Genomic DNA, 27,485 nt, shown 5'->3' on the forward strand with positions numbered 1-27,485 from the left:
TAATAGGAGTGCCTACAACTCTAACTCTGAGATTGGTTGGTGTACATTCTGCATCATCATGTTTCTAGCATAGTTGCAATATAAAGACTATTTAGTATCTTTAATGAGACACATACAGAAGGCACTCAATTTTGGGGGGGATATGACACTTCACAATCTTATTCAAAAAATTCCTACAGAGGTGTGGTTCAAATGTGATTCATGTAGATTCTTTTGTGAGTGGTGCTGAAAGTTAGTATGTAAAGACTTGTCATAGCACTCTAAAAAAGTAGTATGTTTATTTTTGTTCCTATAGCATTTCAGTTACTGGTGCATTGGGTCATCCTGTTCCTAATGTGATACAAAAATGACCAAATCTATTAGAAGTTATTTAAGTGCTTTTTATCTAACATATGCTATTTTAAAAGTACACTTACTTTTATTCAGTTTGCTATAGAGGAATTTTAATGTCTGATAGATACATGATCTGTTTGTTTTTACTGGATGGTTGCAATGAGTTAGTTAAAATATTACTTGAATATTACTTAAATAACTCTGTTTTGTTGTAGCCGAAAAAGAAAACTAAGACATTCAATCCTCCAATCCGTAGAAACTGGGAAAGTAATTACTTTGGGATGCCCCTACAGGATCTGGTTACACCTGAGAAACCGATACCTCTGTTTGTTGAAAAATGTGTGCAATTCATTGAAGATACAGGTAAGATAGGAAAATTACTGGAGGAAAGACTTTCCCACTTTGCATAATGAGTAAAGCTTCTCATTTTCTGTTTTAAAGTACTTTTAGCATTTTATCCTAGAAATAAATAATTATGGGAAAGGCACATTTTAAAAGTAGAATATGTTCTCTAAATTGTATGCATAATGTGTGATGGTCTTTTGTCTTTATTTACACAAATATTTAATTTCTTTTTGACAAACATTTGAAGTTTTAACATTTGTTTCCTGTAATTTAAAAAACTGATACTGCTTTCTAATGCCAAATGACTTTTAATGCAATGGCATTCCAGTCTTACATGTCTCACTTGCCACTGTATTTTACTTCACATATTAAAAAGCTCTGAAATCCACTTTTTCCAATTGCAAAAAACCAGGTACTTGGTATGGCTTAATTAGTCAGCTTGCTTGCTTTATTTTGCTGGTAAACCTAGTTTTGCATTTTAACTTGTTACAGAGATGGAAACATTTCTTTTCTAAGTACTGTGTAATTCTATATGAAAAAACGTTAAGCAATTTGTTTAACTTGCAGGTTTCCAGTTTAAGGTCAAATATTAACATATATGTGTTTGCACTAGGGTGAAATTTCACAGTATGGTTTTCATCTCTCTCCTTTCTCCCTGGCTCCCTGGTTGTGTGTTTGTCCCCTCTCTTGCTGCTTTCAGCCTATTTACGGTGTGACCATGAGGCGAGTAGGATGATCTTGCTGGTCCAACATAAGACTACGTTTGGGACTGGGGAGTTGTTTTGAGGTTTTGGAGTGATGTGTGGTTGAGTTTTTTGGGTTTTGTTTTTTGTTTTTTTGTTGTTGTTGTTTTTAAAGATGGTGCGCACCAGTTTTTGGTTTGTGTGTAGATCTTGCTTGCTCTGAAGTTGCATATATATAGCAATATTGCTATATTTGAAGCAAATGAGAGTGTAGGACTGACTGACTGGAGCTGAAACATGAGCAGGACCATCTTTTGATGGGTGTCTGCAGTTTGATATGGTTTAGCATAAAGTAAACCAGCACCTTTTTTCAACACTTTCTTAGTTCTGTAATACAATTTTGGCTGTAAGATGACAGTAACAGTTTTAGCAAGAGGGTTTTCTTTCTTAAACTGAAATTCAGTTTTACTGCCATCTGTAAGAGTAGCGTTTCCAGAAGAACTACTACAGGTGGTGAGCCTAATAGCTGTGTTTGGAGACTTGCATAGTGCATTATTGTAATAAAAAAAAATTAGGTAAAACCTCAGGCACTGATCTTTTGGGAGTCAGAGATACAAGTATAGATCTGTCTTTAACCTTCACCTGCTGTTGATTCCTTGCCTAAAGGTAAGAGCTGTGTTTTCCTCCCTCTTGCTTTTGCTTTCCCCACTTCACCCAGGAAAAAATGGGGAAGGAGGAAGAAGGGCAAGGAGTAATAGAGTGGTATAGAAAGTTACATATATATATATACAAATTTTGTGTTTGCTGTTGTATGTAGCAAAAAAAAAAAAGAAACCCAAAACAAACCTCCATAATTTTATGGCAGAGTCACTCTCTGAATTTTTGTTCTTTAAAATGGCTACATACAGCTACTATGTATAGCTGTATAAAACAGACACTCACCAGTAATGAAAACCAAATGACTTGTTGAAGAGTTTGTAGAATTTAGAAATAATATCTTAAATTTGAGCACATTTAACTTTGTAAGAATACTTTCAAACAACAAAATTAGAAATCCAGATCTAAAAAAAATTGTGTTTGCTTAAAAGTAATGTTGTCCCATATCTTTTGACTTCGTGGTAGACTTTTGAAAGAAAGTCTAGTATTTCTCCCAAAGGATTTTCAGCAGCTTATGGGGTGAGAGAGAGAACTAAATAGTGTGGGAACATTATTCTTTGTCTTTTTTTCCTCATAGTCGTCAAATAACTCAAGCACCCAGAAGATTTAACACACTTATTCTCCTCTAATGACCTGTCTTTGAAGGATAAGATGTTTAGTTCTTATGCTGACATGTTCAAAATATGAGGGGCTCCTCAAGAGTGGCAACTCAGGAGGTACTGCTTTTCCTTTAGCTGTTTCAGTATATGTTTAGTTCATCCTGGGATGCTGCTGTGCAGCTACTAAAAGCTGGAGAATTTTAATTCTAACCATATGTGTAAGCTGGACAAACATTGTGCCTGCTGCATGCTCTGTTTGTGGCAGTGAAGACAGTAGTTGTCCTGCTGTTTCTGTTAAGCACTTGGTAAAGATGGAACAAAACCTCTACTTTTGATCTGTATTACAATTCTCTTTCTCCTACTCTGGATTCTGTGTAAGTAGCTTCGGTTGGTCTTTTCAACTTCTGTATTTGGCTGTGGGAGTTTTATTTTTGGTATGTATTATTTTTATATTGCATTAATAGTCTGTAGGTATTTGAGTTTCAAGCGGTGTTCTGATAGAACGTATTCGTTGCCTTTGAGAGAGGAGAATGTTCACTTGCATTGCCTTCAAATCCTGTACTGAGATAGACTCACATCACTGACTTTGGGACTGTCTGAGAGAAAATTCCACAAATGCAGTTTTGGAGGTGATCAGTCTGCAGAAGGCAAGTCTGGATCTACTGGCTTCAGGCTGGAGTCCAGAATGGTACCATTGCTGTTTGATAAAGCTATCTTATGTTTCAGCTGCTTGGCCCTGGGGAATCATCCAGTACTTCAGCTGTCTCTTAGCAAGTCAGCCTGCTATCAGTACTAACTGAACTGAATACCAGTGTTTACTATCATTGTCTTTTTAATCAAGAAGTGTAGTCTTCTCCAACTGTTCTTGAGTGAGGCTAATCAGTATATTTCTCTTACAGAGGACATATTTGTTTAGCTTTTCCTTTTAAGATACTTTCACGGAGTTCAGCTCCTTCCCTTTGTATTACCACATGTAATTTGCATTGTGGCTGAATTGCAGGTTTTTTGCGAAGATATGATTAGTTTCAAATTGGAGCACTAATCTTAATTTTTAATGTTCCCTGTCTCTGCCTCATGAAATCATACAAGACGGTGCTTTGTACCCACTCATCTAAATTGTGACTGAGGTTGGAAACTACGCAGTGTGAAAGACAGTTTTCTCTGCTTTGTTTTGGATGCTTATATGAGAAGATAATATCAGAAAGTGTCTTTGAAGATTCTTGCTCCACCATAAACCTTAAAGAATTGAGCACACGCAGAAAATATCGTCAGATTTTTGTTTTACCATACTGTTCTGGAATATCATCACCAAAAAAACCCCAAGTGTGCATCAGTAGAAGAGGGACAATTTGGAAAAATTAAAGTAAATCCAGGAGCTGACAAGTTCTGGCCTTTTATAAATCAACAGATTTTTCTTTTGAGGGAGCCATATGGATCCTGTCAGGGTAAAGGGAGATATGGTAGAGATAAGGGATCCTAAGTCAGGGCCTACAGATATAGGTATTTTCTGTGTGTTCCTGTTTAGTTTGATATTTGCCAACAAGACATTTTATTCTGAACTGGTTTAGCTTTATGGCGTCAACTAATTTCTGTTTTTGAAAGATAATCTATGGCTTGAATCCCTTTGGAATCTTTTTGATAGTATTGGAAGTAGAAACTGAGGGAGTGAAGTGGTTAATACTTGAGCAGATCTAAACCTAATAAGCAGTAAGCGTGTATCAGAACCTCCATTTCAGCAGCAGTGTGTACTGTTGCTGATACGAATAGTACAAATCAGTAATAGCATATGATACTTTGTCTTGTTGGGACCTATTGATTAAAAAAAATTTGTTCAATACCATGTAAGATTGTCTTAAATTTAATAACACTGTCACTTCTGGGTAAGGAATGAGGAAAGCTTGGCTAAATATTGTAAACAAACTTTGTGTGTTCATGCATTGTCTATGATATAGGAAAACCTTTTCTCTATCCAAGCCTTTCTTTTTTCAATTCATTGTAATTATAGCAGGATGAGTAATCTTTTGGTTGGTTGTCAGAGCTTTCTTGTTGGTTTGTTGAACAAGATGATCAAAAGAATTTTTCTCTCTCAGGTAAGTAGCTTCATAATGGTGAATTATCAAGTTTTCCACTAAACGTCTTGGTATAAATGTGTAATGTTTTCAGGAAAACTTATTTTGTGGTAAAGATACTCTGATCTCATCTGTAGCCTTTTACATACTATATAAACACTTTTCTATCATTAGTGACATAGCATAATATATAAGCTGCTGATGTTTGTATGCTTTTACCTCTGTCACATTATTTGCAAATCAGTATGTGACTTGCTTTTGAGGGCAGCTACTTAAATTGACTTTTTGACATTGGGAGTTCTTTTCAGTTACAGGCTTCCAAAAGAAGATTTTGATGGTACAGTTGTTCTGATGTATTTTGTTGCTTTCTCCTGATGGACTGAATAGAAGGTCATTTTGTTATATCACTTGAAAATAACTTTTTAACCCTATTGGTTTTCTGCAAACTAGATTTATGGAAATGCATTTAGCAGGGAAACTAGAGTTCAGTTTTGATTTTTAAGAACATTGTAGTGGCTGTTTTTGTATGGAAGTAATGGTGCTATGATAAGACTGGCTAGAAAAAAAAAAGAACTGCTAATTTTTTTAAATAAATGCTATCCAGTGGAGACCATTACTTTTTTTAGTACAACTTATTTTTTCTAAATGTAGGCAGCAGAACTGAGATAATTTTTGAAGCTAAACTGTTTAACTGTATTGATAGCATTAATTCTGTGTTTCTTTAAGAATTATCATGTAGAGAGTAAGAAGGATATTCTGATACTCATAGTTCTGTTTGAGAGAAGGATATTGTGATGCTGTGATAGTTCTGAGAGAGGAACACAGATTTCTGAAGGCTAATTTAGTGTTTAACTTCAACAAAATGTTATGATTTCAATTTTACATTGCAATACCATGTAAAAATATCTACTAAATGTCTAATTTTTTTAAAGTGCAAAAAGTTTGCATGTTTATGGCAAGTTTGTAGCTTGAGTGTTTTGTTAGTAACATTTTAATGCCACCAATTTAATTTCAAGTGCTGTTTGTGTGCTATTCAATACATACTGTTGTTGGTTATTTTTAACTTTCCCACATTTATAGTAATTTGGGCAAAAATTACTCATGCTAACTGATAGTATTAGCATATGAAGATCCTTTTTTTAATATTTCAGTGTTCTTTTAATTGGTGTTTTGGTTTTACTTTTTGTATGCGTCGTTATGCATTGGTGAAAAGTTTGGTATAAATTACATTTCATTCTGTTTACCAAGGAAGGAGACATCAAATTAATATTACGAATACTAGCACAGTTTTGCTGTTTAATAAATTCAGCTCTTGACTATATTCAACTCTAATAATAGCAGTATTTTAATATGTTTTTTCTTTGGGTTTTCAAATGTTTTTTAAAAAATCTTTGTAGAATATTGATATCCATGTGCTTCATTGACAAGATTCGAAATTTTAGATTCCATATTTCATAGAAAATTGAACCTTAATATAGTGTTAATTCTGTATGAAACAGCTGAGGAAAGAGAAGCTCATTAGAATAATATGTATTTTAATAATTGAGTTACTCAATTTATATGAGAGAAGGAGTGGAATAAAGAAGGAAGAATGAATTTGACAGAGCCACATCTTATTTAATGTCTCACACGGTCTCCGTGGAGAGCTATAGGTGAAGTAAAAAATTGCGTACTTGGTGTATGTACAATAATTACTGCTTTTGATGTTTATACCTTTTTGTAATGCTGTTAAATTTACAATTTCAGAGGTAATTCAAGTAAAAGAATATTACCTTCTGTGAATTTCCCTCTCACCTAAGTTATATCCTTTTTTTTTACACTGAATCTGCCATGAGGCCAGATTTTGACATTGAAAGTATAGATAATGCAAAAAGAATGAGGATTGGGTAGAAATAGGCAAAGAAAATGAGTCAGCAGCGCCGCTTGAGGTAAAAAGGCTGGTAAATCATTGAAATATATTCATAGTGGCTGCAAAATCCAGAAGTTCAAGATGGATTATCTCCCCTTTTACTCAGAGGGCTTGGGAAAGCTAGAGGCTTTTAGGAGTGTGTTCTGTTGGATAGAGAGAACAGAATGGGGCAAGAGTGGCCATCCCCCTCGGCCTGGTGTGTGAGACCCGGCGTTCTTAGGATCGTTTCATAAGAACTAGTGTAACAGCCAGTGAGATCCTCTCCTGCTGTATGTTTCTGCCACTTTTCATTTTGGGCGCTTGTCAGACATCTCTGAATCGGTGGAGTTCACTGTCTTGCAAAGCTACATCAGCAAAAATGGACAATGTTTAGTATTACAGCTGGTAAGTTAAGGGTCAAATATGTGTCAAAACAAGTGCAAGGCAGAGAGCAGGACTCTGCAGCTAGGAGCAAGGGAAGGACAGAAACAGCGATTGATGAGGCAGGGAGTTAGACCATCTTTTTCAGTCATAATGATCAGTTATGTTGGCTCAACTGCCCATGAAACTGTATGTTTAGCAAAAAAATGCATAGGCCATGATTCTGTCCTTGGAGCTATTCAAGATCAGATTTAGATAAGCAACCCAATCTGAATTCAGCTTTGACCCATGTTTGAGCAGGAGGTTGGACTAGATGACCTCTTGAGGATCCGTTCTGTGATTGCTTCAAAATTGGCAAAGGTTTCAGTATTTAGGAAACTGTACACCAGTTTCTGTGTTACATCTTTGGAATTAATCAACAGGGAGGAAACCCTGTCCACACTTGAGAGCAGGGGAAAACAGGCATCAGTTGTTTCTCCTAATGGAAGACTGACTACCAGACAGATGGAGGAGGAGCACATGTGTTAATTTATTAGTGTGTGAGAATCACTGAAAACTGTAAACAAATATGTTTTGAAATATTCATAAACACATGTTGTGCACTTGAGCTGTATTGCTAATTAAGGTATCTCTTCAAAGGAAACGTCATGGGGATTATGTAAAGAATTTCTAAACAATGCAGATAGGACCGAGATGTCAATATCTTTTGCAGAGTGCTTATGGGACTTATGCTGCTCCTCCCTCTAGTTTTCTCCAGGCCCAAAGTGATCGAACAGCTAATATGCCTGGAAAATTAGGGTATCTTCAGATGGCACCCATTTTTTAATGAAGTAAAGAATGCACCTACCTTTTCCTAGGCATGTTTGTCATGTCATATTGATTGAAGTCTTCTGTTCTTTTCTTGAAATGAACAGGCTGTGTAATATGTGATTGAGTGACACTTCATAAAATGATTGAGAGCTTGTTTAATAATCGGTTAATGTAAATTATAGACATGTTAATTCAGCATTGGATGAGAGCTTCCTATTTTTTGAGTCTTTCTAAAAGTACTGCTTAGTTTCTTACACTGCTTATTTTTTGTTGAACATTTCAATATTCTAAAAATTATTTTATTACAAGAAGCAGTAAGACACTTTTGGTTCTGGTTTTCAGTGTGTGAATTGACTGTCATGGATATTTAAATGCTAGTGTTGGTATGCACAGATAGGAACACATTAATGTAGACTTTTAAATGTATTTTGTGTAAGTAAATGTAGTGCTAGACTCTTCTTGAAAAGATTTTGGATTCTTTGCTCTGTAATTATATGTGTTCTAGGTGTACATAAAAATTACCATTCTGGATCAGTAAGGTGGTGGTGGTTCCTTTAGTTTTGTGTAGTCTGGGTAGCACAGGGGTTGAGAAGAGGTACACCAGGTTAATCTGTGGAATAAAATTATAGAATGATATCACAAAATTTACAAAGCTAAGCGTGGGAATGATAGTCTCAGCTGTTGTAGTGGAGAATGATTCCTGAAAAGTTTGACTGGTCACTGTAGGGGAAGGAATTAAACTGGGGAGAGGCGGGCTTGCTGTGATTAGATGGCATGTATTCAGCAATGTAGATAGAACAGTGATAGTGGAACTTGGCTACAGATGTCAAGTTGGCAGATACTGTGTGACTCTTCAGCAGGCTAAATATTAGTATAGGTGTTGTCACTTGGGAGGAGGCTGTAAAGTCATCATAGACAGCTGTCTGAAAACTTCAACTCTCAGTACGTGCTATCAAGCAAGCAAAAAGAAAAGAATTATGAGAGTGAGTGATATGGGGAAAAATCATGCTATTATGTAATTCCATGGTATGCACACAGTTTGAATACTGGTTGCAATTCAGGTCAGTCTGCCTTAGAGTAGAAAAGAATTGGAAAAGGTACTGCATATGACAAGAACAGTAACTTTTGAATAAGGGACTGCATTGATTAGCTTAGAAAATTTCTGAGGAAGGGAAATGATATAAATTTCAAAAAATGGTGCCGGGAAAGAGTAGAGAAGTTACTGCTTCTTGTTAATCAAGAAAAAAAGATGTCATGAAAACTTCAGGTACTGAGCATAAACCCCATGTGCTTTCATGATGTACTTTCCTGAATTACAAAACTGCATTTGCCATGGGTTGTTGTAAAGACCACAAGTAAATGACTTAAAGAGGTTTGGACGAATTAGTGGAGGTTAAATCCCCAAGTGGCTATTACAACACCTTATGCAAAAGCCTATGTAAGCCACCATCTGCAGGAAGCTGAGAGGATTTACCACAGAAAAATTGCTGGATATTTGGTGTTGGGTTTTTTTGGTGTTCCCCACCCCCCCCCCACCCCCCCCCCCCCACACCCCCCCCCCCCCCCTCTTTCTACCTCTTTCCTGAAGCATATACTGCTTACTGGTGTGGAAACTAGATATCGTACAGGTAGACTTTGGTCTGCCCTTGTGCTGAAGTTAGTATGTTCTGTGGAGGAAACGAGTTGTGAAATATGTTGGTACCTAAGAGTGGAAGTGTCCTACAAACTAAATACACATACAGGTACAGATCCACCTTGCTCATTTTCTTTGAAATGCTTTGAACCCCATGTGAAGTTCCAGTTAGATGAGATGGAACCCTGATTACAACCGGCAGCACAAAAGAAGGTGCAAGAAGAGAATTTATTAGGCACTAGGAGGTACTTTGAGAAAGGAATAGTCTAGATAAAGGAGATGAGCTCTGTCTTGAAGTAAATATAGGCTATTGTGACTTGAAATAAGGAGGATCTAATTCTTTAAACCTAAAGGTGTAGTGAGGCTAGCAGGACAGAGAAGCAAATAAATCAGATGATTCTGATACATAATATTACAACAGCTATTGTGTCCAGTATGGGTATCTTGAAAACTACAGCTGGACCAGAAGGGAAGCAGGATAAGAACATAGATAAGAATTCTGAAAAAATCAACGGTCTTGCAGATGAAGGAACTGAATTTTTAAAAAGCTGTCAAGAAAAAATAAATGTTGCATGCTCTCTCTCTCTCTCTCTCTCTCTCAATATAGATATACTTTATAGATATGCAAGAAGTTTAAAAGCTAAAACTAGTGAACTCTAGAGTGTCTTACAGTTGATGAAGGTCTTGATGTAACAAGCATTGCAGAGACCTGGTTGGATAATAAAAAACAACAGAGAGAATTGAAGCATTACTTAAAAATTATACTTTCAGACTTCTAGGTGTGTGTATGCACACAAACAGATTAAACTGTCTCCGTGTGTGCCTTAGAGAAACAGTATGACACTGTTTCACAAAGTGTTACTTTCTAGAATATACAAGCAAGAAAAAGTATTTTTGCTTGAGGAATTTGAATGACAAATTTAGTTCACTTAATCCAGAATTGCAGCTCTTAGCTGGTTTTGGAAGATGCCTAAATTCAGTAGGCACTTCCTTGTTTAACCTGAAAATTTTCTGAAGTACTGTAAGTTGTCTTTCTATGTTTCTCAGAGCTGTACTGGTATGAGCAAAGAGATGTCTACTACATGATGAAATAAGGGGGGAAAAAAAAACCCCAAACCCCACAGGTACTGCAATAGAGCATCTCTGTCTCCAGAGCAGCCCCGTTCAAGTATTCAAGGTTTAAACACTCCTACAAAACAGTGACTGGATCAGACTTCTCAGAAAATGCTGTTGCAGCATGTTCACTTCCTTTTGTGCAGAAAGAAATTGAGTAGTAGTTGGATAAAACACAGAATACCCTGGGGCTGTAGGGTCTCCAACTGAGAATTCTCCCATACTAAACAAAGAGAATCAGATCCTAGCTTGTTCTTATCTACCAGTAATTTTATTTATTTATTTACTTACAACTTCTGGAAGAGGAATGCAAAGTGTTTCTGTCTGCGATAGTGTGTAGCACATTCAGGGCATTCTTTTGAAGACAGGTTTGAAACCCCTTCCAGCTGTGGAAGCCATTGAATCATTGAAACCACTTTTTGCTCTGTGCCACCAAATTATACCTCCTGGTGCTTTTTTGAGGACGTCAGTGAATGAGGCTCAGGTTTTTTTGAAAGGACTGTTCAGGTATATATTTACAAGAGAAAACTCTGGCTATGGATTTGGAAAGCTAAATGGCAGGTATAAAAGTTTGTTGAAGAAAAGCAGCCAGTAAAGAGACATGTGAATTATCGAGGCATTAAGAAGGAAAAATTGAGTTAAAAGAGTTGATACCAAATTAATTGGTATAAATTTCCCAGCAGTATGAATCAGTTATGTGCTTTCTGTACTTTGAGCATTGTAACAGTGTTTCTTGGTAACTTAAAAGGCACACTCGGTGACTGTGGGACAGAGGAGTTATGTATTGATCTGATAATCTAAAAATGCATTCAGTTACTGGGCTGTGATGGTAAAAAGCCAAGATTTTTCATAAAGCTCTAAAACTTGTGAATTTTTAGATAGAACCATGTACTATTACGGAGATCTAGCATATAGATAATTTTGCACCCATAAAGGTAACTTGGAGAATTATGGAACTATAAACTGCTTGTATTCCTTAATGGGTTCTAAATTAACAAAGGAAAAGATACTGTGTAATGGTGTGATTAGCAGGATGGACGCTTTCATTCAGTGAGTAGCTGTGGGCAAAAACAGATAGCAATGTGATAGGAAGCATAATCACTGTAGAGGAGTGAGCAAGTGTGTGTGTGTGTGTGCATAATAAAGGTGTATTTTTTTAATGTTGTTTACCTAGAATGGCTGCTGTAATTATGACAACTCCATAACACAGAGTAAAACAAAGTAATCATGAAAGCCTGGAGAACCTCTGCTTCCTAACACCCTTCTCTCTCTCCCCTCTTCCCCCGCCCCTTAAAGACAGACTTGTAAATGACATGATGCTTTACCTTAGAAAAGAGGTGAGGAGAAATGAATGCAAAGTTTACAAAATATAAATGGTAAAAGGAAAAGTATTTTAGAAGATTAAGTCCTTGTCTCGTACAGGAGTGTGTTACACCATGAAATTAAAAAATCAGGAATCAATTACAAATGCTTGATTTTTCTGCAGAGTATTTTATTAGTGTGTTATTGCTTGCCATAGTAAGTTGTTAAGCCCAAATTGTGAAGATGGTTTTTAAAAACAGAAATTCTGTGGGTACCGAACCCCAGAATTGGTATTTTTGATGATTTAAAAAAAGATGCAAATAACAGTCTTGTAGAGATCAGGAAGAGAATAATTTTGGGTAGATTACTCCACAAATGCCTGCAGTCAGGTTCGTGTTATCCTACAATGTGCTTTCCTCTGACTCATATTAAATGGAATAGTGGACTCAGTAGACAACTGGTATTTTGTGTTTCGGTAGTCTTATATCACGGTAATGGTTAACATGTTACTTTTTAGGCACTTAAGATTTCTGTTCCTACTTTTGGTTTCTGAATTTGTAATTATGACTGGCTCTGTTTTGCTCTATAGTATATACACTTGGTTTTGAATATTTTTTTTTCCTCCCCTTCTAAGGATTATGTACTGAAGGCCTGTACCGTGTTAGTGGGAATAAAACAGATCAAGACAACATTCAGAAACAGTTTGATCAAGGTAATGACAGATTTTATTATTTAAAGCCAAAAGAGAAGTTGAATTCTCCATGGATTTATCACAGTGCAACATAAAGGGTTGCACTTCCAAACTGACTTCCATAGCACTGAGTACTTAATGCTCTGGTATGTTGTATTGGTACAGTCCAGGTTATTACCAATGAAGCTATGTATAAACCAAAGATGGGATAGAATCTTGTTACAGCTGGTTTTAAGTGCTGTTAAAATAATTTCTAGGTGGTATTCTATTGTTTGAAAGAGTTTAAATGCAGTCTTAGCTGCTCCTTGTGTTAATAGTTTATCAATCCTAGTCATTAAGGCATTCACTTCCCCTCCTTATCCCCCCAAAATGTAGTATTTCTTGATGCTTATTTTATTGAAAGCTCTCTTGAATAATATGGAATAACAACTAAGTCTTGATAACAAATTTCTAACACAACCTTTCTCATGCTGGAATATACTGGAATATGATGGTTAGATTATGCTGTTCATTTTGATGTGTTAAAAGAGAGGGTCAGCATTTTTTTTTCCTTTTAATTTATGATCTCAGTTCATATTTCAAAATAAAAACACTTCTTAAAAGTTCTTGGTTATTAACCATGAAGCTGAGCCTGTGAAATATAGTAAAATCCCTCCTAGATGATAAGGAAAGTAAATATACTAGGTTTTTTTATGCTTTGCTATGCTGTTTCAGATAATCAGAGTATAACACTAGATTTGTCCATGTGTGGTCACTGGTATGTTTTGTTGTCCTTCTTTAAAAGGTTTCATGTGGTCACATGAACACAATCACATGAATTCTGCAAATTTTGAAAAAAAATTTGGGAAATAGAATTTAAAACTTATTATTGGCCAAAACTGATTAATCAGAAGCCAGTCAGTGGAGTCTGCATGGAGAATTAGACACCTTTATTTTTCTGATCTCCTATTGTTTTCTTATACTGTCAGATTTTCTTATATTTGATTTCTTGTGCATCAGAGCTTATCCATAGGTTCACCTTTTAGTGCATTTTTTAACGAATGTTTGGCAACACTTTCATTTTCAGTGTTTTGAAAAAATTCTTGTTTTCATAAAAAATTATGAGGAATGATAGCTGTAGGTTTTACTTACACTGCTGTTTAATTTTGTTTTACAGATCATAATATCAGTCTAGAGTCTATGGGAGTAACAGTAAATGCAGTGGCTGGGGCTCTTAAAGCTTTTTTTGCAGATCTGCCAGATCCATTAATTCCTTACTCTCTGCATCAAGAGTTGTTAGAAACATCAAGTAAGTAATAAACAATCTTGTCTTGATCTAATTGCGTTATATTGATTGCCCTTATTGCAATTTTTACTTCACTGTAAGTTGAAAGAAGTAGCTGCACTGAAATATTTTTTAAATTGCTTAGACGTGTACATTTTTTATATTCTTTAAAATTAACAGAACTATACGATGAAATAAACATAATATGTTATTTTTTCTAAATAAATTGTGGCTTATTATTTCCCCTTTTCCCAGAAAATTTAATTGGAGAAATCTACTTTTTTTCCATTCTGTATTAGTGCTGTATACGATGAAAGCTCTTGGAACTGTATTGCAGTTGTTAACAGGGGGAAAAAAACCCTTGAATTCATCAAGTCTCACGTTCAGAGTAGGCTTTAGAAATTAGACACAACTATGCAATATTATGGTAATTCTCTTTTAGATATTTTTCAAATTCTTTTTTAAATCCTTGTAAGATGAAGTACTTTTTTTTTTTTTCCTTACAAACATTTTCCAGACACTTCCAAGTGAAATAACTAAATTGTTCCATTTTTTAAAAGAGTATCGCTCTTGTATTGGCAGCAAACTGTTTCAGAAAAAGACTGCTATGCGTTTTTGCAGGATACAACTATGACATACAGTATTCTTAATGCTTTTTTGTTCAAAACATGAAAATACTAGCGTAAACCTAAGGCTTGGGCCCAGACTTGATTAATATGTATGTAGTCCGTTAGAAATTTTGTATTTTTGGACATTATCTGTAGATATGTATTTACGGTATTTCTGCTCTACTTTTCAGGCTTGTTTAATGTAATTAGTTAGGTTTTATTTTTCCTTAAAAGTGTATCAGTTAAATTTCAGTCAAAACATGCAATAGCTTAGAATATAAGTGGACTTACTGTTTTAAAATGCCATTAATACTGCTTTAAATTTCTATTTGGGATATATTGGAGCATATTTAACATTATTTCTACGGTACTAGGGTACACCAAATTTCTTTTTAGCAATGCAGTCAAGTAATAGAGGTGAGCTTCTGTTCCTTCTGAAGGTATGAATCATCATGGAATAGAAGTATATTCTGCAGAATGTATGGTTCTACAGTACTTCAGCGGTATTTTCTGCAAGTGTTTTAGCAGCAGCATTAGTTGGTTTCATTTTGGTTTTTTTTAAAATTGTTATTTTATTCTGTAGTCCTTTCTTACATGTTGCTTATTGCCTCTTTGAAGCATAAATAATGTCCCTCCAGCCTGTGAAAATACTTGTTCTCCTTTAAAAAGTATACTTAAAATAGCTGCACGAGACTCATTCATAATTTTTTAAATTATTTGAATAACTGATAAGCTTAAGGTATTCTAAGTTCATGTGAATGTCTCCCTTCCCCCCAAATCTTTATAAAACCAGTCTGAATAAATCTTATAGATATATCTAAGTCATAACATTTTACAAAGGAAAATCTAACAAGAAATGACCCTGTAACATTGTTAGTTATCATTCTGTGAGGCAACAACGAGCTAATCATGTGATTCTTTCCTGTTAAACAGATAAATAATTCTGCTTAGATACAGAAAAGCATTTTTGTGTTTAGATAGTTGTCTCGGTAATATAAGTTATTCTATGCAATAGTATATGCAGATAGGAATTTTATCAAATATTTTATCCCTTGATATTTCTCTGGGTATATTATCTGTACCATTATACTGGGAAAAAGACTTAGCAACACTTTATTCAGTATGTCTTTATAGATGTATCACAAAATGTCACTTATTGCTATAGAAATCCTGGATAAGACAGAGCGGCTACACGAGTTAAAAGAAATTGTGAAGAAATTCCACCCAGTGAACTATGATGTCTTCAGATATGTAATAACACATCTAAACAGGTTTAGTATTTTTCTACTAAAATTTTGTTTGTTGTAACAATTGCAAAACAGATTGTGTTAGTAACAATGAATTGACTACTAGAATTGAAAATTTCATGCTGTATTGCTCATCTGTTAGTATAAATGTGGAAAATGAAACTAGAAGTTAGAGGTTGATTAGAAAAGGTTTGTATGTTCTGTTGAGGTATAAATGTCTGGCATCATCGCTACTATAAAGTTATAAGAACGATTGGTGTACATAACAAAAAAGCTTGAAAGAGTTAACTATGCACCAGTTACCAGCTACAGATATCTTTTTTTTTTCTTTTTTTTTTTTTTTTCCCCCCTCTCTCCTCAGGAAGTAGTTATTAAAATTATAGACGAATATAGGTTTTAATGGACCTGAAAGTCATTTGGCCTAAACCCACCTCTTAAAGCAGGGCTAACTTCAATCAGAATCTAAAATGTAACACCCAAAAACCCTGCTGAATAAGTAAAATGTAGAACAAAGCTATAAGTAACAGTAAATCGGTTACGCTTGCTTCTTAAATCTTGCCTCTTGCATGGAATGTAATGGTTTTCTCTTTAAAAATTATTTCTCTATTTACTAAAATACTCTGATATTAGTAGATGTATACTACCTCATAATCTGACCCTTTATGTGCACAGGTGTACAATATTCAGTCATAAAAAACAGGAAGAAAAAGACCAGCTTACTCACGTTTCTTTTTCAGCTAAAGTGGGATTATTCTCTGAAATCCACTGAATCAGATTAACTACATTATTAAAAAATAGAATAAATGTTGCCAAAGCTAAAATAACTTTTTTTTTTAAACAAAAAACACTGTTATCCAGTAATCTGTCACTTAACAATTAGCTTATGATTTTTTTTCTGCATTTTCAGACAGAATCACAGAATTGTTGAGGTTGTAAAGAGCCTTTGGAGATTTAGTCCAACCCCATTGCTTCAGCGGAGTCAACTAGAACAGATTGCCCAGGACTGGGTTTTCAGTATCTCAAAGGAGGGAGACTCCACAGTCACTCTGGGCAACCTGTGCTAGTGCTCAGTCACCCTCACAGTAAAAAAAAAAGGTTTTCTTATGCTCAGAAAGAATTTCCTGTGTGTGTTTGTGCCTGTTGCTTTTTGTCCTGTGACTGGTAACCACTCGGAAGAGTCTCAATCCATCTTCTTCACACCCTCCTATTGGATATTTACAGCTAATGATAAGACTTCCCCTAAGCTTTTTCCAGGCAGCAGTCCCAACTTTCTCAGCCATTCCTCATGTGTGAGAGATCCTCAGACTCTTAATGATCTTTGCGTCCCTTCACTGGGCTTGCTCCAGTATGTCCATGTGTCTGTTGTGCTGGGCCCCGTACTCCAGATGTGGCCTTTGCAGTGCTGAGTAGAGGGGAAAGATCACCTCCCTAGACCTGCTGCCAGGACTCCTAATGCAACCTAGGATGCCGCTGGCCGCCTTTGCCACAGGGGCGCATTGCTGGCTCATGTTCAATTGGTTGTCCACGAGGACTTTCAGGTCCTTCTCTGCAATGGTGCTTTCCAGCCAGACAATTTTGTATATATACAGCAATAAACTTTTCTTGACATTTAAGTTGTTAAATTGGTCCGGACTAGTGCGTGAGTTTGTGGTTTTGCAGGTATTTGTAACGATCTAACTGGGCATCTAATATGGGAGCAGAGATGAGACCTTTTAACTTCCCTATTTAATCAACAGAGAGGATGTAGGTGCTCTCTATTGCAGTCTGGAAGGAGTCTTCTCTTTTCACTGAACGTATGAGAAACTTTAGAATTTAGGCCCCTACTTTTACACTTCTCTCCATCACAAATATAACTTGCTAAAGGTTTATAGAGTTATTCATATTCCTTTGCAGGGAAATGGATTAATTTTTCCATCGCAGTGTTGCCAAATAAAAATTCAGCCCTAAAATAGATAAAATCATATCAATGGATATAATTATTCCATGCATTTACATATTACAAATTGCAAGATGTACGTGCATGTATCTGAAGTAGAACAAAACTTTTCAAAACAATTATTAGTTACCTGAAATGTGTCAATAGTTCTTAATGGACCTGATAGAAATTTTCGTGTCATTGAATTTAGTGGAAGAGTGGCAATCTCTGAATTGTCAGAAGTCTTCGGCTGGTCATCTATTTGCATAACACAGCTGAATGTACAGTGTCAAGTACCTGGACTGCTGCAAGTAAAAGAACTAAATATAATTTTAAAAAATCCTGAATAGGTTTTAATGCTTGCATATCTACAGACAAATGAAATATATTAATCACAGAACTTATTGGAGAACGTTAAGTGCTGTACACTAGCCTTTGCTCTCCAGTCCACTCTCTTTTAATGATGACTGATTTACATTGTGGGTCACTGGTAACAAAGTTTTCTGAAGTAAGAAAGGCTGTCATTTTTTTTCTCTCATTTGCAGTGTCAGGTAGTTGCATTCCATTGAATAAGAAAACTTCTTGAGCATAAGCAATTGCATATATGTAGGGGTAAATACAGGTGGATACAGGATCTTAAAAGGAACTTATAACTTAATTCTTTACAGTTTCTATATATTTTTTTTAAGATACTAATTTGTGGCAAATTACTGCTAGCATATAATTAAAATGGAAATGTTTGTCAAATGAATTGTTCATTAAATGAGGTAAAACATTTTTCTACACACTGGAAGAGTTCTCTCCTCATCACAAACTGATGTTTTAAAGCTTAGTTTTTACATGATATGTCATTAGAGTAAGAAATGTGGTATTGTATTGTTAATAGTGGCTGGTGACTGATACTATTTTGGTGTGTCCACAAGCATAAGACTTGGTTATTGAAACAAAAAATACAAGTATTATTCAGATGAGTTTGCTATTGAAATATGAGACACCAATAACCATGGGAATGTAATAAATGGCAACAGTGAGGGTTTTTTTTTCTTTAGTGTGATAAGCACCTTTCAGTGCATATTAGCTGTCTAATTGTGGTTGATTAACTGTGAGCAGAAGTGAGTTTTAAAGATGGAGTTGAATCAGGACAGTGTTGGATTGACTTTGGATTGGCTTTTTTGATACTGGTTGTGTTTTATGTTTGTTCTTGATAATGACTCCCTTTATACATAAGGGCTAATAAGGCATAATATGCTTCTGAAGTCTGGCGAAAACATAGGTGTATAGCTTTTAAAGTCTGATCATAGAGCAGGTTTACAGCCTGAAGTTCCTGAAGAGTTTGCATTGGAGGAAGGTGGCAGGATCAAGAGAAACAGATTCTTCATTTTTCATTTTGAATGAACGTAAAAGAAGGTGAATAGACATTTGCTAAGCACTTAGAAGAAGTTTCTGAAGTAGTTTGTGAAAGTTTGGTAGGAGATGGCATACAGGTTGGTGGGTTTTTGTTTATGCTTAGAAAGGACAGAGGTAAAGTTTAAACACAGGAGAGAATAAAGTTGATTGTTCATTATGTTTAATCTTGTGAGCTGCAACCGGGAAAAGAGGTGCAACACTCTTCCCCTTTTCTCACTTCTAGCCATGGGTTCCCACTGCTTCATTTGTTGGATTTAATGATTATGCAGCTGCAGCGTGTTTTAAAGGAAAGCAGAAATAGGGGAAGTCTAATTTTCTGCAGAATGTACTAGCTTATCTCAGAGACCCTGTGGCCACCCTGTAGTCTGATGCCAGAAAGTTGGTGGAGAGGGAGAAGCGGGGAAGAATGAAATTTCACCTCTTGTCCACAGCAGCAGCAGTCTACAACTAGATCAGATTAAAGAAACAATATGAGAGAGACAGCAAGCAGTGGACTCATGACAAGGGGGAAAAAAAGGTGCATGAGAAGACCAAACACATAATCAAATCCTAGAGGTGCTTAAGGATGTTGGAGGGTATGTGTTTTAGCCTATGCAACTGAAGAAGCCCCTTGAAAGATGTTAAATTTGGAGCAAAAATGACAGGAAAAAAGCAGTCTGCAAAATAGATGATCTGGCTTTTATTTCAGTTTTATTACATAGCAGGTGCTATTTTTTCTCCAGCTTTATAACTTAACTTGTAGTTTGTTCTCTAATGAAACACCATTATAGAGTTTGAAATCCCTTTTGGTGTTTTTCATTGTACTCATTTTAAGGAAAAGGTACAGGCAGTTCTGATTGAAAACTCTGACAGATTCATTGTCCCATCACAGTGTCTTACACTTAAATTTTATTTAATTCTTGGTGACAGTCTCACTTGTCGTTCTATCTCTAGAGTGTAGTTTAGGAGGAATTTATACGCAGAAGAATTTGATATAGGAAAAAAAAGTCTAATAAAAATGCTAAGCAAAATATAAGCTTACATTTATATTTTCGGGGTTTTTTAATCCTTAAATTAAGTTAATAGGAAAGAGACTATGAATATTACTGTCACTCAGTAATAGTGTCCAAATATCCTTTGGACCAAACTTACTCAAAACAGATTGAGAGGCAGTATTTGTGTACCCTCACACTACTTGGAATAAGTAATGTGCATGCTGGAATGGGAGTCTGCCCTTTATAGTTACCACTATACATGCATTGTAAATGAGTGAAAATATTTTCTTATAGCATTAATTCTAGTGTTTACTATGGTTTTCACAGCTTTTGAATCGATGGACTACAGCCAGCTGTCAGAAATTCTTGCAGTCTGCTCTTGTTAATCATCAAAACTGTAACTGACAAGTTGTTGAAGTTTTATTTTCCATCTATTTCTGCAGGACAACTGTAGCTCAGTTACCTTTATGCTGTCTACTGTAATACAGGAATTGCATGTTCCCAGCTGAGTATCTTAGGTGGTTGTCAGATTCATTAACACACAATTTTTCATGTATCTCTTACTAATTACTTCTAGATAAAATTGTGATGTTACTTTAGAATGCAGAATATTTTTGGAAAACAAAATATCCTGGCTCTTTCTAGCCTATTACCATGAAAAACAGTGCGCTTTTCTGAGGAGACATTTAATGTAGATGATAAGTTTGGTAACAAGATTGGTTTTTTTTTTTTTTTTTTTTTGTTTTGGTTTGGTTTTGGTTTTGGGTTTTTTTTTTTTTTTTTGCTTGTAATAGTATTGTAATAATGAATTTAGATCATAAGTGAAGAGCGTGTTTCAGGCCCTGCTTAAAAGCAGGAAACTTCTAGGAAGGGAAACCCAGCTGGAAACCTGTGCGTTATACATTGGAAAATAAAACAAAATTAATGTGTGTTGATATTAGTGAAATTTCCACTGATTATGTTCTTTATGGCTTGGCCAAGTTCTGTTGCTGGCCAATATGAAAAAAACCTGCAGAGATGTGCTTTAATCAACACTTGATTTTTTTGGTTTTGTGTTTATTTTTAAAGTGTGATGCCTTTTTCTTTGAGTGCCTTAGATGTTAGTTAATATCTGACTGTCCTGCGGTAGGAAGCCATTTCTGTCATTTTTCTTCTAGACATTTTAATGGAAGAAATTCTAATTTTACGAAGTCCTGTAGCTGGTTGAGAAATCTAAAGTTTGTTTATTATTGTCACTTCAAAATGTTGGTGGAATGTTGAATTTTTTTTCGATTAAAAGCTTAATCAGATTTATATTTGTTAGCTCTCCAAATCTGGAAAAGTCATGGTTTCTAAATTTTCTTCTGCATAATTGCTTAAAGAAAGGAAGAACGATTGTTTTAATGGATAGCTGGAGGAAAGTAACAAAAATCTTGGGATTGTTTAATAATAATGCGTACAGTTAGAGAGCTATGAAAATATTTTTAGTTGATTGCATACCGGATTGAATTCATTCTGTGCATGTCGTTCTCATTTCAGGGTTAGTCAGCAATATAAAACCAACTTTATGACTGCGGATAACTTATCGATTTGTTTCTGGCCTACTTTGATGAGACCTGATTTTGAAAACAGAGAGTTTCTTTCTACCACCAAAATCCACCAGTCGGTTATAGAGACCTTCATTCAACAGTGTCAGTTTTTCTTTTACAATGGAGAGATCGTAGAAGCACCTAACCCAGTGGCATGTCAGCCACCGCCTTCCAACGCAGTGCAGATGGTGGAACCAATGGTACCTCTTCAGTTACCACCACCGCTGCAGCCTCAGCTGATACAGTCACAATTACCAGCAGACCCTCTTGGTATTATATAAATAGAAGATGATTGCAGGCAGCCTGGCACTGGACAGTAGAGTCAAGCTATAGACATGCATGTTTCAGGATACAGTAATGTACTTCATATTTATGAAAAATAATTCCCATCCAGCTGATTGGACATCTTTTTGTTATATCCCGTACTGTGTTCCTCATTTGTACACACTGCAGATAAAAACTATGTGGTAAGCATGACTGGAGAGGTTTAATTTTTAAAAGCAAAAATAGCTATAAAGTACAAAGCTGCTGCTGCATGATACCTTATTGCAATCACTATATCATTCCTGTGGCGGTTTGTCACAATATATTGTGAATAAAATTTTTCTATAGAAATTTAATGATTTAAAAAATTACATTTATGAAACATTCAATGCTTACAGCCTGCTTTATGGCTGTTTTTGTTATTTAACATGCTATTTTTGGCAATTTTATTCACATTCAAGCATTCTGTGTAAACAACTAAAGCCCAGCTATAGTTTATTTTGTAATCTCCTGGCTACTTATGTGACGGTATGCTTAGGATGGTTTATGGAAGAATGCAAAATGCACTGTTGAGAATTTTACAATGCCTCACCATCCATCTTTACTTGTAAGTAAACCTGTGGACAGTTTGTTAAGGGTGGGTGAACTTGCTTATTATTTCTTACAGCACAATACCAAGGACATGCTTATTGTAAAAGTGAGTTTCAAATATTGTACAAAAATTTTGATGTTGCCTACTTATTTCTTTATGTTCCATTACTGAACTAAACATTTTGTAAAACTGTTAATTCTGTAAACAGCTGCATGTTTAAAAGATCATTGATGGTCTTGTAAACTTAATCTAATATATTTTAGATATTTTAATTTTTTCCCACTTGGGAATACATGTAGTGTTTAGAAAATAGTTCATGACATTTTCATATAAGGTTATATAACTTTTCATACATAAACATTACTTTTGTTGTAGTAAAATTCTCTAAACCAAACAATGTTTTAATCTAGGACTTCAATTAATCTATTCTTTAAATCTATTTTTATGTGACCCTTTAAAGATATACAAAAATGCATTGCTAATACATAGCAATAAATACTTTGGGTACTGACAATTAACCTCTTTGGAGTGTGTATATATAAAATCACATAAACTTGTATTCATATTTTTTTCCTGTGGTATGTTGTACTAAAAATTCAAATGACTGATTTTTTTTTCCTTCTTGTTTTTTTTTGCACCATATTTTTAAATTATCTCTTTTTTTCCATTTATTTTCCTTTTACATTGGTACCAATTTTGCTGTAAAAGAATGCTGCTTAATTTAAACAAATCTTTTGGTTAAATATTTTGTTAGTGGTAAAAAATTTAGAAGGTTACAAATTGTAGCAAAGGGGAGACCATAGATAAACACTACCTGTGAGACTTTTCATAGCAGCTTTTTTCTTTCATGCTCAAAATATACTTTTTTAGGTCTGCAAAGAAAACAACAGTTTTGGCTCATTCAGCTGCTAGAATGTTTTGTGTAGTTTAAAAAAAAAAAAAAAGCTTTATGATGGTCACTGTTGTAATCTTCACTTATAACAAGATTTAAGATCGTCTTGTATGTATTATAGTAAATAGATGATTTTGAGAATTAAGGCTTTTAAGAGTTTGATTTGCTCCATTTTCCCAAAATAAAAATTGCCTTTCCCACTTATGTCCTAGGTATTGTACTTCTAATTATGACTTGGATTATCATTCTAGATTACTATGATACCATAAACCTGGCTGCTGTTTGAAGTACATGTATATTATAAATTATCTTGATATTGTGTTATATTCTTGCAAGTAATTATCTTTTCTAAGAAAACATAAACAAAAAAGAAAAGTCAACCCTATTCCTATTGCAAAGCACACAGGAATTAATAGTACAATAAAGTCTGTCCTGTAAATTGTAGTATTCTTAACTTGTTCTACTTTACCTGTTGTCTATATAGCTTTTATTTATAGTTGTCAGTCTAATCTTGGCATGTTTAGCAAAGAAAATGAAACTTCAAGAGTTTTATAAATATTTCTAGGTTGCTAAAGAATTTATTTTTCTACTGTATATGGTATAGACAAAGCATCACCTGTACAGGAAACAAGTCTATTTCTAATAGAAGTAAGCTTAAAAATAAATGCCAGTCATATCCATATTTAAAAGTTCTATCTATAAAGTATCTCCAGTCTTTGTAATGTGAATTACATTTTAAACTTTCTACAAATTCCAAGTTGTTTGCCATAATATTTAACTAATCTTTGAATACCAATTTTTAGAATAATTTACATTCCATTTCATGACGAACTCTCATGTTGAACTTGTGATCAGAAGCATTTGCAGTATCATTTATTTCTCGTGTATGATGTTATGGCTAAGTCACTTCACGATTTTTAAAAATCTTCACACTTACATTTGGCCAAATATGAAAGTGTTACTACATTTACTGGATAAAACATAAAAAGAGAAATAATAAGAAAGCATGGCATGTGGTGCTTGATTGTCACATGGAAGAGTCCCTGCATACTGTTTGCATTATAGAAGTGTTACATGCAGGAATGTGGAGATGTGTGTATGTGTAAGATACAGACTTTGATCTTTTTTACGTGCTTGTGTGTTTATGTACACAAGCACATGTGCACAGACTTGCATGCACATACCCCCACATAGTAACGTTTTTAAAAGATACTAGGAAATTATACCACCGTTATTAAAGATTTATAATAAAGCTTTCTCTATTATTATTTTTATTAGTGCTATAAAATGAGGAAGCATGTCATTATATACGAATTCCTCATATGTTGGCTCATGTAGTCCCTTCTAGTTTTAATGAAAATCCAAACAATAATAACTCTATTTTTTAATGTGAGCATTTTTACAGTAATATCTATCTTGATAAAGATACAAATGTATATTATTTTTGGTTGAGCATCTCAGTGACACTTTATGGAGTAGTTTGTCTTTTTTATGTAATATTGGTATAGACATACTGCAGTGCATTGTCTTTCAATGTTTTAGCAATTTTAAAATCCCAGACCTGAGATACAAAAGTGCCATTTTAAGTAATGCTTAACAGGTTATTTCAAAATTCCTTACTCTCCATGATATTGTGGAATTTTTAACATATATAGTGTAAATAGATCACAGATGTCAGCTTAAGTGAAAAGAAACTTTTTTGTTGTTGTATGTTTTCTCCATTATTTGAATCCTGGTTGCTAGGAAATTATAGATATGTTTATTTTTAGTTGCTGGAGTTTAGCTTCCAATATTTATGAAAAATATAGAAAAACTATCAATTGGAGATTAAAAAAATTGGCCTTAGCTTACGTGCTTATTTCAGGTTTTTTCAGTAATTGTGATGCTGTTTGTCAACTGAAAAAATTACACATATATAAAAAAAATTTTAAAGTAAAAATTTTGTTCTTTGTTTATAATGTAATCTTTTGTTGCTACATCAGCAGAATACTGCAGTGAATTAAATATCAGTGAAGCTTATTCTGTATAAAAGATGCAACAAATAAAATACTAAGATGCTTACTGTGTATAATGTTCAGTTTAGTTGCCTACTAAATTTTTAGAGGCAAAAGCACCCTATCTTTCACATATACAGAGATGAAATTTGGCGGTAAATCTTGCTAAACTGAGTGCACCAAGTGTTTAAGGCATTCTCGGGGGGGGAGGGTGTCTCTCTCCTTGCATTTGATTCGTCTTTTAAGCTGCTGAATTTTGGAAGCGATTCTCACACTGGTGGAGACTCTTCTGTAGGTAATGCACCCCCCCAAGATGGATACGTGCATACACGAGGGAACAAACCTCAAAAGTGACAGAATGTAAGATGTTCTATTTAACTGTGCAGTGCATGTGAAATTCTGTGGCTCATGTGACCTCTTCCATTTTTCACCTCATTGAGCTGCTCAGCAAGAAAGGCTGTGATTATGGAAATCAGTTTTTCAGATTCCTACCGTGCTAAAGGAATGGGTCTCTTAAAATTATTTTTCCTACAGAATTTTTAAACCTGAAATAAAAACTGTGGGTTTTGAGGTCAGCTTTAAATTTTCAAAATTGTGCATTATTGGTCATAATTCTGCTAACTATATGGGATAAATCCAGCTTCGATACTAGTACTGCTTTTAGGTCTTGTGCGTGCAACATCTATACTTAGTTTGTTTCTTCAGAGTTTCTTCTTTCATCTTGAGTTATATGGCCGGTGCAGAAATAACTGCAAAAACAGGTTCAGGTTTTATTCTGTATCTTAACACTGTCAGATACTGGAGTGTTTTAATCTCAGATAGGATGCGTCTTACCTCTAATTTACTCAGTGTGCAAATCTCAGGTTTTTAGATTGCTGTATCATAAACCCATCTCTACTGAATCTGAAGCGTAATGCAGCGTTCAGGCTGTACAGCAGACCACAAGTTTCTGAGGAATAGCTGTCCTAGAGAACCAAGGTGTAACATTCGTGCTCACTTGTGTCAGATTCGATCCTTCAACTAATTCATAGTTTCCATGGAATCAGAAGGGATGAATGCAATCTGTCATCATGGCTAGTGAAAGCGAACACTTCCTTCCTTCCTTATTGACAAATTCATTCCCAAGTGTGTAGATGGTGCGTGCCACGGCTGTTGCCCATATGTTTCTCATCTTCCTTCTAAAATACGATGCACGTGTGTTTAGACCTGGTATTTTTGTTGCTGAATTGAGTGTCATTGATGCCTAGCCAACATTCTGGTGCTTTTATATTACAGAATAGGGTTTAACATACCTGATTACATTAATAATAATTTGTCTGTCACTGGTTTTTATTTGGTGTGATTTAGAAAATACAGAGCATTAAGTAATTTCACTGAATGCCTACAGTGCAGTAACTGTGGTTTTCAGTCTTAGAGTGTGATAAAAATGAAAGGCCGTTGTTGCTTCTACTCACAAGCTGTTTGAGTTAAGAAAAGACGGGAAGGCAGTCTCGTGGTGGTATTTCCAGCCATGACTGCCTGTCAGTGCTTCAGGGGTGGATATGCCGACTTGGAAGAGTACCTCTGGCTGCTTAGATGGCTGACCGATTTATATAGTGTAGCTGTAGCTTGTATTTTCCCCAGAATGATGGTATCATAATCTATCTGTTCTTAAAGATTTTTCTGCTTCACGACTGAAGAAGTGAAGGGAAGGCAGAGTAGCCATTCTCACCTCTTCTTGCAGTTCTCTCAGCTTTGCCCCTGATGAGAATTGTCAGGGGCTCCTAAATTGCTCTTGCAGGGCTCTACTGAATTAGAAGTAGAAAATGTACAGAGTGGTAAGCAATGAGTTGGAGTTCTTTGGTTAACTGACACTGAGTGTGATGAATTGGTGAAGCATCTGGAAAAAAGGAAGTTGCACTGTTAAATTACAGGTGGTGTGGTCTCCCCTTGAAGGCTCCACCCTCGGTACTTGACAGCGCGACCTGAGTTTCTGCAGTGGCTGCCCTTACTTGGTCATATTGACCCCGTGCAAGCTGGGAATGAAGAAGAGATCAAGAAACCTACCTCAAAAAAAATCATGTACTTTGAACAGCTGCCTCTTAAAACACTTAGATAAAATTATTAAACATAGAATGTAGGAAAAAAAAAAAAAAAGAAACGTCCGTGGTTCATTATTGAAATATGTATGTATATACACATATGCTTTTTCTAGCTTAGTAAAGAAGTAGATGTTGATATAGTGGTTCTAACATAGTGGCCAGCCTGCTACAAATA

General features: G+C 35.1%; 1 protein-coding gene across 1 annotated transcript in view; it reads left to right on the forward strand.

Moving 5' to 3' along the window:
* The window catches only part of ARHGAP5 (Rho GTPase activating protein 5), a 36,477-nt gene extending 14,669 nt beyond the window's left edge, over positions 1-21,808 (forward strand). Inside the window, exons 2-6 of the mRNA XM_075712469.1 lie at positions 549-696; positions 12,448-12,525; positions 13,661-13,792; positions 15,542-15,647; positions 21,438-21,808. Coding sequence (XP_075568584.1) covers positions 549-696; positions 12,448-12,525; positions 13,661-13,792; positions 15,542-15,647; positions 21,438-21,768 — 795 coding nt within the window. The 3' untranslated portion in view covers positions 21,769-21,808. The remainder of the gene's footprint in view (positions 1-548; positions 697-12,447; positions 12,526-13,660; positions 13,793-15,541; positions 15,648-21,437) is intronic.
* Positions 21,809-27,485: the final 5,677 nt, after the last annotated feature.

This window comes from Pelecanus crispus, chromosome 6 (assembly GCF_030463565.1).
Source record: "Pelecanus crispus isolate bPelCri1 chromosome 6, bPelCri1.pri, whole genome shotgun sequence".
Lineage (NCBI taxonomy): Eukaryota > Metazoa > Chordata > Aves > Pelecaniformes > Pelecanidae > Pelecanus > Pelecanus crispus.